The following is a 14,417-nucleotide window of genomic DNA, read 5'->3' as shown; positions in this document are numbered from 1 at the left end:
ATTGATAATTTAAAAGCTGAAAAGGAAGTCTCCAGCCACAGATTATTTTACTAGAAAAAATTCTATGCACTTTTATACACAAAAAAAATCCTCATCAAAATATTAGCAAATAAAATCAAGCAGTGTTTTAAAAAATTATACACCATGACCAAATGCAATTTATTCCAGGTATGCAAGATTGATTCAGCATTTGAAAATCAGTCAGTAATCCAGCATAATCAATAGACTAAAGCAAAAAACAGAACAAAAAAGTATGATTGTACCAATTGATGCAGAAAACATCATTTGACAAAATCCAACACCCATAGATGACAGATATTCTCAGCAAATTCATAACAGAGTAAAATTTCCTCATCTGATAAAGGCACTGACAAAAACTTATAGCTAACATCATACTAAATGGTTAAAATAATGAAATCTTTCCCCCTACAATGGGAATAAGGAAAGCATATCACACTAACCACTTCTATTTAACATAATGCTATGAAAAATAAAAGGTACACATATTGAAGAGAAAGAAATAAAACTGTCCCTATTTGCAGATGACGTGATTATGTAGATACAAAATCCCAAGGAATCTATGAGAAAACAAAACACAAAACAAATAACCAGATCCTGAAGAAGTGAGTTTCAGCAAAGTTACAGAATACAAAATCAAGACAAAAAAAACTCGATTACATTTCTATTTAAGAAGAACGAACACACAGAAACCAAAATTTAAAACACAGTAACATTTATAATCACTTCAGAGATAATTAAATACTTAGGGACAAATCCAACAAAACATGTACAGGATCTGTATCCTGAGAATTAAAAATTTCTGATAAAATAAAGAAGGCCTAAATAAATGGAGAAACATTCCATATCCATAGTTTGGAAGACACAAATAGTAAAGGTGCCAGGCCTTCCCAAATTGGTCATAGGTTTAATGCAATTCCAATTACAACAGCCAAGAGTTTCATAGAAATAAACCACCTTATTCTAAAATTTATATCAAAAGGCACTGGGACTGCAATAGTTAAAACAATTTCAAAAAAAGAATGTAAAGTGGGAGAAAGCACTCTAAAAGATGTTAAAGCTTATTAAATAGCTACTGGTCACCATTGCATTGGTGGGAGAACAGACACAAAGATCAGTGGAACAGCTAAGGAACTCAGGAGACCCACACAAATTTGACTAAATGATTTTTTCAAAGATGCAAAAACAACTCACTGGAGGAAGGACAGCCTTTTCAACAAATGGTGATGGAGCAACTGAACTCTCAGGCATTTATCTCAGAGAAATAAAAACTTATGTTCACATAAAGGCTTGCAAAAATGCTCACAGCAGTTTTATTTGTAATAGCCAAAAATGGAAACAACTCAAATATCCTTCATACCCTTCAATAGGTAAATAATTAAACATACTGATATATCTGTACCATGGAATACTACTCAGCAATAAAAAGGAATGAACCATTGATACATGCAACAGCTTGGATGGATCTCAAGAGTTATGCTGAGCAATAAAAAGCTAATTCTCAAATGTTACATACTACATTATTCCATTTATATATCATTCTTGAAGAAAACTATAGACATGGGTAACAAATCAGAGATTAGGGACTTGGGGAGGAGGGAGGTGGCCAAGACTATAAAAGGGTAACACAAGGGATCCTCTATCTTGATTGTGGTGGCGGTCACATAAATCTACACGTGATAAAACTGCAGGTAACTAAATGCATGCGCCACACATACATGAGTGCATGTACAACTGTTGAAATATGAAAAAGGTTGATCGACTGTATCCATGTCAATTTGTGATACTGTATAACAGTTATGCAAGATGTCACCATTTGGAAAAATTAGATGAAGGGTATATTAGGAGTCTCTATTATTTCTTATAACAGCATGTAAATATATAAATGATCTCAAAATAAAAAGTTACAACAAAGGAATGATCCAGTATACATGGAGATCATAACTTTCTGAACTGAAACTTGACAACTTCAGTTTACAAGCCATCAGTCATTTATCTACACAATACCTATTATTAGGCACTGTGCTAGGTGACAGAAATTCAGAGTGAAAAAAGCAGTCATGGACCTTGTCTTCATGAACTTCAGACTGGGAAATAGAAAAATAGTGCAATGTATTAAAGGAGCACTGCATTTTCAGTCATACACGGGAGAACTGGACTCAAATCTCTAATAAGTAAGGTAAAGTAATTTCTAGAGTACTGTATGCTCGTTAAAATTATTATGAACACTACTGAACAGAATAGAAAATTCTTGTAAAGAACACTACATATAAGATCATATATTCATTAATGTGTGATAATTAATGACAACTTGTTTTTATATGAATAAACTTTTATTGAATTTTAGATCATTAGAAAGAATAAAGAAATGCAAGATAAATGCTTTCTAAACAACATCTGATAGTACCTTTTCTGTCATGGTATTTTCACTCTTCTTTAGAAAAAGTATAGACATTCATTTATTTAATTTTTTACAAAGTCAAGAACCATCACATGGAGAAAATAAGTAATGCTAATGTAAATTCAGCATTTCATCAATATTGAAATGGCTACAATGGTTAGGTTCTGAGTGTAGCCCTCCCAGAAAACAGTGTGTGCAGCAGCGGCTGGCTTCCATTTCTCCAAGTAGGTCTGAAAATCAGGAAGCCACTCCCTGTAACGACTATGCTGCAGGAAAAGAGGGCAAAAGGCATAGTGCAAAGAGGGAGTGCGAGACAACATTGGGAAAGAAATGATGCTCTTATGGAACCACGAGGTCGGCCTCATAAATAATTCAGAGAACGATTCTCGAACAAATCATTTCTGTGTTGCTTAAAGTGTGATTAAGGCAAGATAGTCCCCGATACAAGTATGCCCAGATCCACACAGCGAAAAACAGTGGGGAGTCTGTAAATTATCTGGTGAACTCCAAGGCCAGCCAAGCCAGGTAATTAATCACAGAAGGAGTCTCTTTACAGTGGTATAAAACGCATTTGGGCAAAACTACAACCCTGAGCTGTGACAAATATAGGGCAGACCCTCCCAGGAGCATACCTGAAGGCATCCCTTTTGTCTCAATCTTATCTCTTTTTCAAAAATAATTATTTTGAAAACAACAACAACAGAACAACTCCTGACCTCCCTGTACAAACCTACTAACCTCGACTTGTCAAACAAGGAGAACATTATCTACCTCGATGCAAAAGGCATCAGGTGCTGCCCTCATTAAGAGTAACCTAGTGTGAAAGCAGGGAACCCTGGACAGCCCTGCTCTGAGCCTGCCAGGGATGAGCAAGCCCAGCTCGCTCTCCCTTGTGAGGGGCCTCCTGAAACTCTCAACAAACCTAATCACTGAATGTGCTATAAACAGTAGTCTTTTCTTTCCTAGCCCTATGCCTCTCATGTCTTTTAAAAAAAATAGTTTTCTTTTAAAAAAATATTCTTCCAGGAAATAATGAACAGTAATTGTCATGGACCTGGAACAGACCCTAGAAAAACAGACAGGCAACAATCTGTCAATACAGCAATATTCCAAATATGAAATTCATGGTTCAGGAAGGGATAAATAAATAAATATGAAGGGGCTTCTCAGAGAAGTTGCTTTTGTTTTTCCCCTTTTCTTACTGAATTTTGTGTCAAAGGCTTTTTTTCTATGATACAAGAGCCAGCCCTGTTGGGACCAGTATTAACTATTCGTGCCATTAAGCCCTCTAGATAAAGAGGGAATGGTAATGATATCAGGGTTGCTCATTTTTTCTAAAGACAACTATATTCTTAAATAATTTCATCATTTAAACTTCAGCTGGCACTTTAGTCTCTTGAACAATTATTAAGTTAGGCATGAATTAAAGGACAAGCCCATCTGGACTGCAGTTGGGTTTTAAGGGCTATTCTGCTCTTATAACTTTTTCCTTGGCTTGGCACATCTTTGAGATCCAGTTTTTTGGACAGAATCCTAGGACATCTGTGGTGGGGAAACAAGTCTTCAAGATGGAGAATCCCAGTTCATTCCACAAAACTCACTGGCCAGGTAACGGCATTGCCTTTTCCTTCGTGCTTTTTACTAGTATCCTTACAAGGAAAAGTGTTGCTTTCCCAGAACTTGCTCACCCCACCCTCCCCCTGCTTGGGGCATTCCACTGATTCTTTTCTGAATACTTTATCCACTCAGGTCCTATACCAGGGACCCAGCCCGACTCTGGGCTGGCACCATGACAGGGACAGCACCAATTCGCTCCAGTGTTGCTTGGCTGACGGTGTACGAGTGTGTGTGTTGAGGCCGAGGTTTCCTGCTGACTGAGCCGTTGCTCCTGGACACAACCTGTGGGGATGACCCTCTGTTGGCTGTCACTACTAGAGTCTTATGTGGAGCTGGGACCAGGTGGTTCCCATTAGCATAGATGGACGGTATATTGGCATTGCCTGAGTGGAGCAAGTCACTGAAGTGGTTGAGTGACTCGGTGTTTCTGTGAACTTTTGGATTGTTGCTCCAGTATCGACTGTTGTACGTATTGGAAGAGGTCAATGTGTTGTTCTCCGAGGAGGATATCTCGGTGTGAAATGCTTTGGCAGAAGAAGAACATTTAGGTGGAAGATCATCCTCTCTGAAAAAGAACAAAAATAAAGTTGTCATTAGGATTTACTTGAGTTTTACCCTACCCTCCTGCCCAGGACTCTTTCTTCTTATGTTAAGGCCAGTATGTCTGTGAAGTACAAATTCTCAGGACAAACCATACTATCGTGAAAGCAAACACATTAGTCCTGGTGGCCTCAGCTTTGGCATTCATTCCCTTTGAAACAATCCTCAAGAAAAATTTGAGGTTTCTCAATCTCCAAGGGTAGAAAGGTAATGCCAAATATCTCAAAGACTGTATTTTCCAATATAACTGAAAAAAGTGTGTGTGTATGTGTATGTGTGTGCGTGCGCACATCTGCGAATGTATAAATTTTTTTTTTTTTTGCTCTAAATGGGAAAATAGTCCGTGAAGAAATCCACTGAGCTTGTTGCTGTAAAATGTTAGCAAACCAAGCTATGGGTGTGTGGAGTTTCAAAAAATGGTTAGAGTTGGCCTGATTTTATTGCACTTTGGAGTTTGAGAAATCACTGTAGTATGCTGATAAGTGATTTTCCTCAGTGATTTTATGCTGGGATGAAATCTATCCTTGCATACAATCTAAACCTGTAAGAATTGTAAGAGGCTAAGAGAAGTTACTAATTTAACTTAAGATGTTAACTAATTCATTTAACATTTATTGAATACCAGGCATTCTACTAGATGTTTCATGTAAAGAAAAAAAAATACACAGCTCTATACCCCAGAAGCCTATGACAAAATGGGAGTGACAATGCAAGAATACCTTCAAGTCTGAAACACTGGACAAGGGACTAGAGTAAACGTCTGTGAGGAGGTGATGCCTTGACTAATCTTGAATCAGATCAAAGAATTTACCAGAGAGATGGATGAAAAGGAAAGGAGTATGGTCCAGGAAGAGGGTGGAGGCTGGAGCAATGACGCTGAGGCATGAGAGAATACAGAACAGACTGGAACACCAAGGATCACAGAAGTGGTGAGAGAGGACCAGGGAAGCAGGGGAGGGTCAGGTCCTGAAGGGCTGTGTGTGTCACACTAAGTAGGCTAGCGTCATTAAAGCATTCTCAACTAGGATATGATGTGATGCAATGTGAGACCGAGTTTGTACTCCCATATCCCTACAAAACAGTAGAGCCAAGAGTCACTTTTCTTTAAAGACTATTTTCACATTGTTTTCTGAAGTTATTCATATCCTTGACTGAACTGTCTCCTCACACCAAGCCATATTGCTTTGGCCTCGCTGTGTACACACGGACAGGTATAGTCTTGTGGTGTTCTTTCTAGCTTCTATTATAAATGCCAATGTCAAACACATTTTTTTTCATGTTTATGTATCTATTTTGAGAGGCAGAGAGAGTGAGAGAGAGTGCACAAGCAGGGGAGGGGCAGGGAGAGAGGGAGAAACAGAGTCCCAAGCAGGCTCTGCACTTTCAGCTTAGAGCCTGACATGGGGCTCAGTCTCATGAACCATGAGATCATGACCTGAGCTGAAATCAAGAATCTGGACTGAGCCACCCAGGTGCCCCTTAAACACATTTTCTAAAGTAACTTTTCTACTGTCACAGCCACCTACCCCTTCCTATCTTGGAGATACAGGAGGTGAGGGAGGTCTAACATGTGCCCTCCTGGTTGGGCACATGTTAGACCCTCTTCCTCTCTCAAGATGCAGTAAGAAACTCTGAATAGCATCATGAGGAAAACTGATGTAACATACAAGGAAAAAATATTACTTGGCCATGTTAACTGTCTTGGCCATCACGGTCATTGGATTAGCAAAGAAATCTTAGCTGCCAAAAATTGATACACATTACAGACACTGGCCATGAAGGACAAATTATCTGACAAACAAACCTTATTTCATTAGGAATTTCTTCTTCCTCCTCCTCTTTGTTTTTGCTTCTCCAGTAAAAGAATGCCCCTAAAATTAGTGCAATGCAAAAAATGATAATAACTGCACCAGTGCCAATGGCTCCAGCTATTAGTCCAATGCTCCTGGGCTGGGCTGCAAAATATATTTAAGGCAGATTTAAAGAACAAAAAAAGAGAGAAAGAGAGAGAGAGAGAGAGAAATAGCATATACTCATGCAACTTTATAAACATAAAAGTTTACTACAGAACCTTCTTAAAATGAACAAAACTGCCTAAAGTATTACATCCGTATAAACCTCAGTTAACTTTCTGTGTCCTGGGTGGCTAGAACTAACTGACACATGGTCGGCTCACAAACACTTTCTGAATAAATGAACATCACAGGACTCACCACTTCGGCAGAGCAACTCCTAGAAACTCCTAGAGCAGAACAGGCAACCGATGTTCACCTGCCTGATGTGCCCAAAGGAACCCTGGCAGTCAGCAGGCTCACTGTCACCCCAGCCCAACCCCATCACTACATTTTGTAACTGGAATTCAAATAACCCAGAATTCTCATCTAAAGACAACATTTCTGCACCACTTATTTGTGACCTGGCCACCTAACAGTTAAGCAGATGTAAAGGGATTAGGAGAAAATACAAAAAGGTCTTGTCGTGGCCATAAGATCACTGTTAAGTTTTTATAATGTCTACAGCACTATGCAATCACTTGAAGACAAGTGACTGACTTGATTCTCACGACCCGGAGGAGAAAGGCATTCTGTTGTAAAGAAGATGTCACCTTGCTGAGGCAGAAAAGTATACTAATACATTTATAAACTACTTTAATAATAAAACCAGAAGAATTTATATTTAATCTTCAAACCACCTAAAAACAATTAAGAGAAACTCTTCATTTCTGGTTTAACAAAGATCTTGGCATTCCAGATAGAGAGGAGACATCAGAATTTTATGTACTTACGTGAAATAACCTGGAGATCCAAAAGGCAGGTGCTGGTTCCAATGGCATTAGAAGCCACGCACTGGTACAAGCCTGAAGACAGAGCACTGATGTTCCGGATGGTGACTGTCCCCTGGACCTGGTCTGTCACAAATATCATAATCAAGTGAGCAGTTAGGGAAAAAAAAAAAAAAGAAAACCAAAGAAATCAGCAGAAGACTATAAAAATAAACACTGAAGAGCTATCATAGCCTTTTCTGAAGAGATTTTTTTTTTCGTTCATGAAAATACTAAAATCACATCACGTTAAAGACCGGAGATATGGAGGACTGTCCTAAATAAGGGCAATCTTACAACTTAATGTGTAGATTGGTATGAGGTCCTAAATGTGAGCAGTCTTCCCTGAGGAAACAGTAGCTAATGCCATCCTAGAGAACTTCTGGTCAGTAACACCAAATTTTAATTCTGAGGAAATGCAATAACATAAAGAAGGAGTTAAACTCATTGCATTAATGTTCACTTTATACGTGATGGAGAAAATATGCACTCTGTGCTCACGGGTGTAGACTGTGACTTCTAACAACTATTATAAGTGTGTAAGTCCAGCTCCTCCACAAAGCAGACGCACAGAGACAAGCCAAAGGTTTAGTGGAAGAAATTCTGGTAAAGGAAATGGAGAGGCAGCTGGAGAAGGTGGGAGAGCCTCACACTGCAATGCAGGTCTGGCCTCTGTAAAGAGGAGAGAGAACGGAGGTCCAAGTGAGGGGCATCTCAGATCGCAGCACAGTGTTTCGGAAGTTTCGATCAGGCTGACGGGGAGGCCCTGAGCTAAAGTAACTGTTAAAGCAGTCCCACACCTTGCAGGAAGAGCCCTGCGTTAGCAGGCCCACTGTGTCCAGTTACTGCCTGGGAGCAGCCCGGGCAAAATGTGGTCTGAGTGCAAAGCTGGTGGGTTCTGGAGGAAGTGCTTGGAGCTGTTAAGTCAATTGTGTCCCCACAGCAGGAGATAAGCAGTGCATTTTCAAGACCATCACACTGATATCACCAAGAAAGTTTTCAGTAGTCCACATTTTAGTAATTCATCAACATTAGCATAGATTATGTATTCCTTGTAAATAAAATGTAAATTACTTACAGTAATAATAAAAACTATAATTAATAGTTGTTATTACTATGTGCCAACCATTTGTTAAACTTTTATATGTACTACCTTAATCTTCACAAGGACCCTATGAGGTATTATTATTAATCCCATTGAACAGGTAAGGAGACTGAGGCTTTAAGTGAGTAATAAGATTACTCAGCTAGTCACACAGAATTCGAATTAGATGGGAGGCTGTCTTACGTCCTAAGCTCTACGCTTCACTGCCTCCTTTAAGCAGAACCTAACACATCCAGTAATCTCAACCCCTCAAAATAGCTGCAAATTTAGGAATAAGTAGAAAGCATCCCAATGGCACATTTCTGGCGCAAAGTCCGTATATTCCTAGGGCAACACTTGGAGCTACCTCTACCCTGGGCTATTTTTACATGAAACTCAACATTCTCTTGTTTCTGCTGGCAATCCTCATTTCTATCTAGATCAAAGGCAGAAGCAGAGAAGAGGGTCAGCAAAAGCAGACCTAACCACAGCATACATGCATTTATTGGTTAAATCATTTAAGAAAAATATTTACTAAGTGCCTTTCTGGAATTAACTTAAAAAAATAAGCAAAGGAAAGGACTCTTTTTAGGGTTTTGTTTTTGTTTTTTAATGGGAACTGTTAAAGAGTCAAATCCACATTATACAGGTACCTTACTTATGAAGAATCTGGACATTTGAATTGTATTACACACACCAAGTCAATATATTTGGTGGTTACCTGGTTTGCACTTGTGTATTATTTCCTTTTCTTTAAAACAAATAAACAAACAACTCTGAGGGCTACCAATGTGTAAGAGCCCGTCAGTGAATTCACTCAATACTTGGGCCAGTCAGGGAGGAAACTGCTTTCTCCTCCTGTGTTTTCTACTTGATTTCCCAAGCCTTCATTAAATGCCCCCCTCATATGTCCTCTTCAGCACCGTGTGTTCTCTAGTGCTGGCGCTTAACCTCATTTGTTGTCACATCTTGCCTATTTGTCTCTTTTTTTTTTATTTAAAAACAAAATTTTTTTAACATTTATTTATTTTCAAGAGACAGAGAAAGACAGTGAGAGGGGGGAGGTGCACAGAGAGAGGGAGACACAGAATCCAAAGTAGGCTCCAGGCTCTGAGCTGTGAGCGCAGAGCCCGACGCAGGGCTCGAAGCCACCAACAGCGAGATCATGACCTGAGATGAAGTCAGAAGCTCAACCGACAGAGCCAGCCAGGTGCCCTGGAGCCTATTTGTCTCATTAAAAGAAGGGGCTGGGTTTGTCTTGTTCATAATTGCATCATCATCCTTAGAAATTACCCAGCATGCAAGAAGGTGTTCAGTAAATAAAGGAGCTACCTTCTCTTCAGTGTCCACTGTGTACCATATGCGGGGTACTAAGAGTTTTACATATGTATTACTGAATTGTCTAAATCCTAGATTTTATACAAAGAACAAAATGATGGTTACCTGAGGGGAGATGGGTGGGGGGATGAGTGAAATAGGTGAAGGGGGGTAAGAATACACTTATCATGTTGAGAGCACTGAGTAATGTATGAAATTGTTGAATCACCATATTGAACACCTGAAATTAATATATAAAACTGTATATTAACTATACTGGAAATCAAATAAAAAACTAAAAAAAAATCCTAGGTTTTATATTCCCTACTTTTCAAAGACAAAAAGCTCAGAGAAGCTATGCAATGTGCCCAAGATTACACAGTACAGAAGTAGCAGCAATCTATAAAATCAGGTCTACCCATGCCCAAAGCACACAGGCACCATACATATACTTGGTTTTCTAGTAAGACATTTTAAACCACTATGGGGTGCAGCTATAAGATATTTCCTGACAACGCAGTTCCATTGCTGCTAGTATTAAACTAAGCCATCTGCCTAACTCCACCTTCAGTACATTACCAGATGTCACCATGCAAGAAAACCATAATCTCTGGACAACTAGTCCCACAATTCCACACACTGTGGTGCTGTTTTCGTAAGCCCTAAAATTCTAGGAATTTGATCAGTTCACACAAAACCACTAATTTTGTTGACATTTTCATAGAGATAATTTGGGAAACTTTTCACAGCTGCTCTAAGCAGCATTCTGGCATGTAGAAAGAGGTAAACTTTAAAGATTCTTGCTTTACAAGGTTATTTTTAAGAGGTGAAGTCACTGTTCTTCCTTTTATCTCTATAAACACAGACACCAAGAGCAGACTGATAGAAGAAAGCATTCCTAACTGAGGCTGACGTGCCATGCTAGAGCTAACTCAGGATGTAATCAGGGAAGGAGGCACATTGATAAGAGGGGATTAGCCAGAAGTAAGACAGGGCTGTTTGCGCAGTCAAGGCAAAGAGGAGACAGGAGCCCCTCCTTGGCAAGCATCAGGCTACTTCCAGCCACGAGCACAGGGCTCTTTCTCAAGTGAAAAGGACTAATTCCCCAATTCAACCTGTCACTTCGCTTGGCCTGCTCTGGTTCAGAAGTAATTTGTAGAACTGAAGTTAGGAAACAAATGTTCTTATGATCTTTCTTTCACAAACAGGTAAAGTTCAACTGTGTGGAACCACAGTTTGGAAAGCACACATGACATCCCAGCCCACTGTCAGTTCGCAGCCCACACCAGATCCCACACAAACTATGCAGCTGGACTAGGGTGCCCAATAGACATGTGTCTGTCTCCACGTCCATCCTTTCTCCTTAGGCTCAGAACCATTTCTGTTACTGCCCGGGAGATGATGCATTGGCTAAGTGCATGTGTTCTAAGCTTAGACAGCCTGGGCTGGGATCTGCCCTACCACCTACTAATTTCATCACGTGTGACATGGAGCTACTAACACACCTCCATCCCAGGGGTTACTGTGAGGACGAAATGAGGTCATGCATGCAACAGACATAGTATAGTGCCTGGTAATGCTTCCATGGGGGGAATTCTGTCCTGGCACTGCGTGGGAAATACATATTTTTCTGAATCATAAGAAAAATTGGTCAAGAAATTGGGAAAATGTCAGATGTCTCCAAATTCCCAACAGATGTTAAATACTCAGGATTTGAGGTTGAGAGACAGAGATTCCTAATCATGAATTAGTCTATATTTTTATATGATGTATGTACTTTGGAACAATAATGAGTGACCATAATAACAATCATTTCTCATAAACATTTCAGAAGTATCCCATAAAAAAATAATAATAAATGCATGATTTCTTCTTATTTGAACCAACTATTATGACAAAATTATATAGCTCAATAATATGTAAAAATTATCTCAATCTGATACATCTGATAACAAAAAATAGTAAAAAAGGGAGAAATATCACAAAATAAATGAAAAATTGAAATCTACTTATAAATTCAAAGATAATATCACATATACTTCATATTTAAACTGTCATTTTAAAAGAAAATTTTAAAACACTATGAAGGGGTGCCTGGGTGGCTCGGTTGGTTAGGCATCCAACTTCAGCTCAGGTCATGATCTCGCGGTTTGTGAGTTCGAGCCCCCCGTCGGGCTCTGTGCTGACAGCTCGGAGCCTGGAGCCTGCTTCCGATTCTATGTCTCCCTCTCTCTTTGCCGCCCCCCCCCCCCCCATGCTCATGCTCCGTCTCTCTCTCTCTCAATAATAAACGTTTAAAAAAATTTTTTTTTTTTAAATTTTTTTTTTCAACGTTTATTTATTTTTAAGACAGAGAGAGACAGCATGAATGGGGGAGGGGCAGAGAGAGAGGGAGACACAGAATCGGAAGCAGGCTCCAGGCTCTGAGCCATCAGCCCAGAGCCTGACGCGGGGCTCGAACTCACGGACCGCGAGATCGTGACCTGGCTGAAGTCGGACGCTTAACCGACTGCGCCACCCAGGCGCCCCAAAAAAATTTTTTTAATAAATAAATAAAACACTATGAAGCCTTAAGTGTCCTATCTGATAATCTCAATTTTTGTTTCATGTCAGATTTTCCATACATAGAAAATTTTATTTTTGTGTTGATGTTGGTTGAATTAAGGTGTAGATGGAAAAGGAACAGAGAAAGAATCTGTCCCAAATAAGAAAATATCCAAAGTACCTTCAAGGCACACATTAGGATACATGCTGCTTCATATTAGCTCATTTTTTAACTTAACGATGAAAATATTTTGTGTCTGCTCTACTTTGGCTTTGTGATTGAAACAGATATTGCTTTTGCCAATTCAGATCTTAAATTCATTTCTGATTTCATGTCCATGTATTTCCACACCAACATTTCTATGTTCTTTCCTTTGCATTTCCATTATTGAAGTATTTACAAAGAACTGTAGTTTACAGAAAATATTCAAACACTGGAAAACAATGATGACTATTACTGGGCAATATACAAATAATGCAATATTTGGAAACCCCCAGTATTATAACATTGCATAGAATCACACATCAAAATTACCAAGCTAAGGATTTCTTTTGCTTTTAAAACTTGTTGTTTCCCAGAATACCACTCACACAGCATTTGTATAAAATATACTATGTATATAAACCTACTAATATTTATTTGCAAGAATGACTCACCATTAGCAACAGACTGGGGCATGAACACACAGTTATAATGTGGCAACTGCTACAAGCAAGATGAGTTAGATCGTGACTGCTTCTCTCCTACACACTTCTGTCCAAGTTCCCAGAAATGTTGACTCTGAGTGTTCTTGTTTTTAAGTGGACATCAGTGGATTCTTTTGAACCAATGTCTCTGTGTTGACTGTTAAACTTTAATTCTCAAAGGAGAATGGTACTGATAATGTTACCTGTTAACATTATTTCAGTCCCAGGTCTCAGAGGATTATTAACTCACTCAGCACCTTCCTTAAACAAATCTCCTTAAGTATTCCTTCTCTGAGTTAATACAGTTGTTATTCATTCAATGGGCCTAAGACATAAATCTAAGTAAACTCTGACTCTTCTCCCGAGTCCCATGCCTTACTGATTTTTGTCTTCTTTCTTGAACCCCACTCTCCCTCCATTCCTGCTCCATCCCCATCATGAGGGTCTTAGTTCTGGCCCTCTCTGTATTTTTTTAATGGGGGATGATGGGGGGAGAGACAGAGAGAGTAGGAGAAAGAGAATCTCAAGCAGGCTCTGTGCTATCAGCATGGAGCCCCATATGGGGCTCAATCCCAAGAACCATGAGATCATGACCTGAGATGAAATCAAGAGTTGGATGCTTAACTGACTGGAGTCACCCAGACGCCCTCTTCATTTCTTGATGGAGCTATTCTCAAAGTCTCCCACCTACAACTAGGCTATGAAATTCACACTCTGACTGCTGAAGTTGTTTCTAAAATGCAGATCTGGGGCGCCTGGGTGTTAGTCGTGGGTGCCTGGGTGGCTCAGTCAGTTGGGCGTCCAACTCTTGATTTGGCACACATTGTCTCACCCTGCATCAGGTTTGGTGCTGAGCATGGAACCTGCTTGGGATTCTTTCTCTCTCCCTCTCTCGGCCTTTCCCCCGCTTGTGGGTGTGCGCACCCCTTCTCTCTCTAAATAAAACCAACATTTTTTTAAATTTACATTTATTTATTTTTGAGAGACAGAATGAGACAGAGCATGAGTGGAGGAGGGGCAGAGAGAGGAGACACAGAATCCGAAGCAGGCACCAAGCTCTGAGCAAGCATTCAGCACAGAGCCCGATGCGGGTCTCGAACCCACAAACTGTGAGATCATGACCTGAGCCGAAATCAGATGCTTAACTGACTGAGCCACCTAGGTGCTCCAATAAAATAAACATTTTAAAAAATAAAATAAAATGCAGATCTGGATATCCTCTCTTGCTTTATAAATGCCTGGGAGTACCCACAGTCTCAAAAACAACATCCAAACTCCTTGAATGTTATACAATACCCTGCACAATCTGGAGCTGAACTTTCCAACCT

At 39.6% G+C, this 14,417-nt stretch overlaps 1 protein-coding gene across 10 annotated transcripts in view; it reads right to left on the bottom strand.

Moving 5' to 3' along the window:
* Positions 1 to 1,151: 1,151 nt before the first annotated feature.
* IGSF11 (immunoglobulin superfamily member 11) overlaps positions 1,152 to 14,417 on the bottom strand; it is a 263,579-nt gene continuing 250,313 nt past the window's right edge. For 8 of the 10 annotated variants that reach the window (XM_047874143.1, XM_047874140.1, XM_047874148.1 and 5 more), the window contains 3 exons: positions 7,422 to 7,544; positions 6,441 to 6,591; positions 1,153 to 4,601 (listed from right to left, as the gene is read on the bottom strand). In XM_047874143.1, coding sequence (XP_047730099.1) covers positions 4,172 to 4,601; positions 6,441 to 6,591; positions 7,422 to 7,544 — 704 coding nt within the window. In that variant the 3' untranslated portion in view covers positions 1,153 to 4,171. Of the gene's footprint in view, positions 4,602 to 6,440; positions 6,592 to 7,421; positions 7,545 to 14,417 lie in introns of all 10 variants that reach the window. The other 2 variants (XM_047874145.1, XM_047874144.1) reach the window with 2 other exon arrangements.

The sequence above is a fragment of the Prionailurus viverrinus genome, chromosome C2 (assembly GCF_022837055.1).
Source record: "Prionailurus viverrinus isolate Anna chromosome C2, UM_Priviv_1.0, whole genome shotgun sequence".
In the NCBI taxonomy this organism is placed as follows: Eukaryota; Metazoa; Chordata; class Mammalia; order Carnivora; family Felidae; genus Prionailurus; species Prionailurus viverrinus.
The sequence above is the reverse complement of the archived record's forward strand: the minus strand, read 5'-3'. Positions and strand labels throughout refer to the sequence as shown.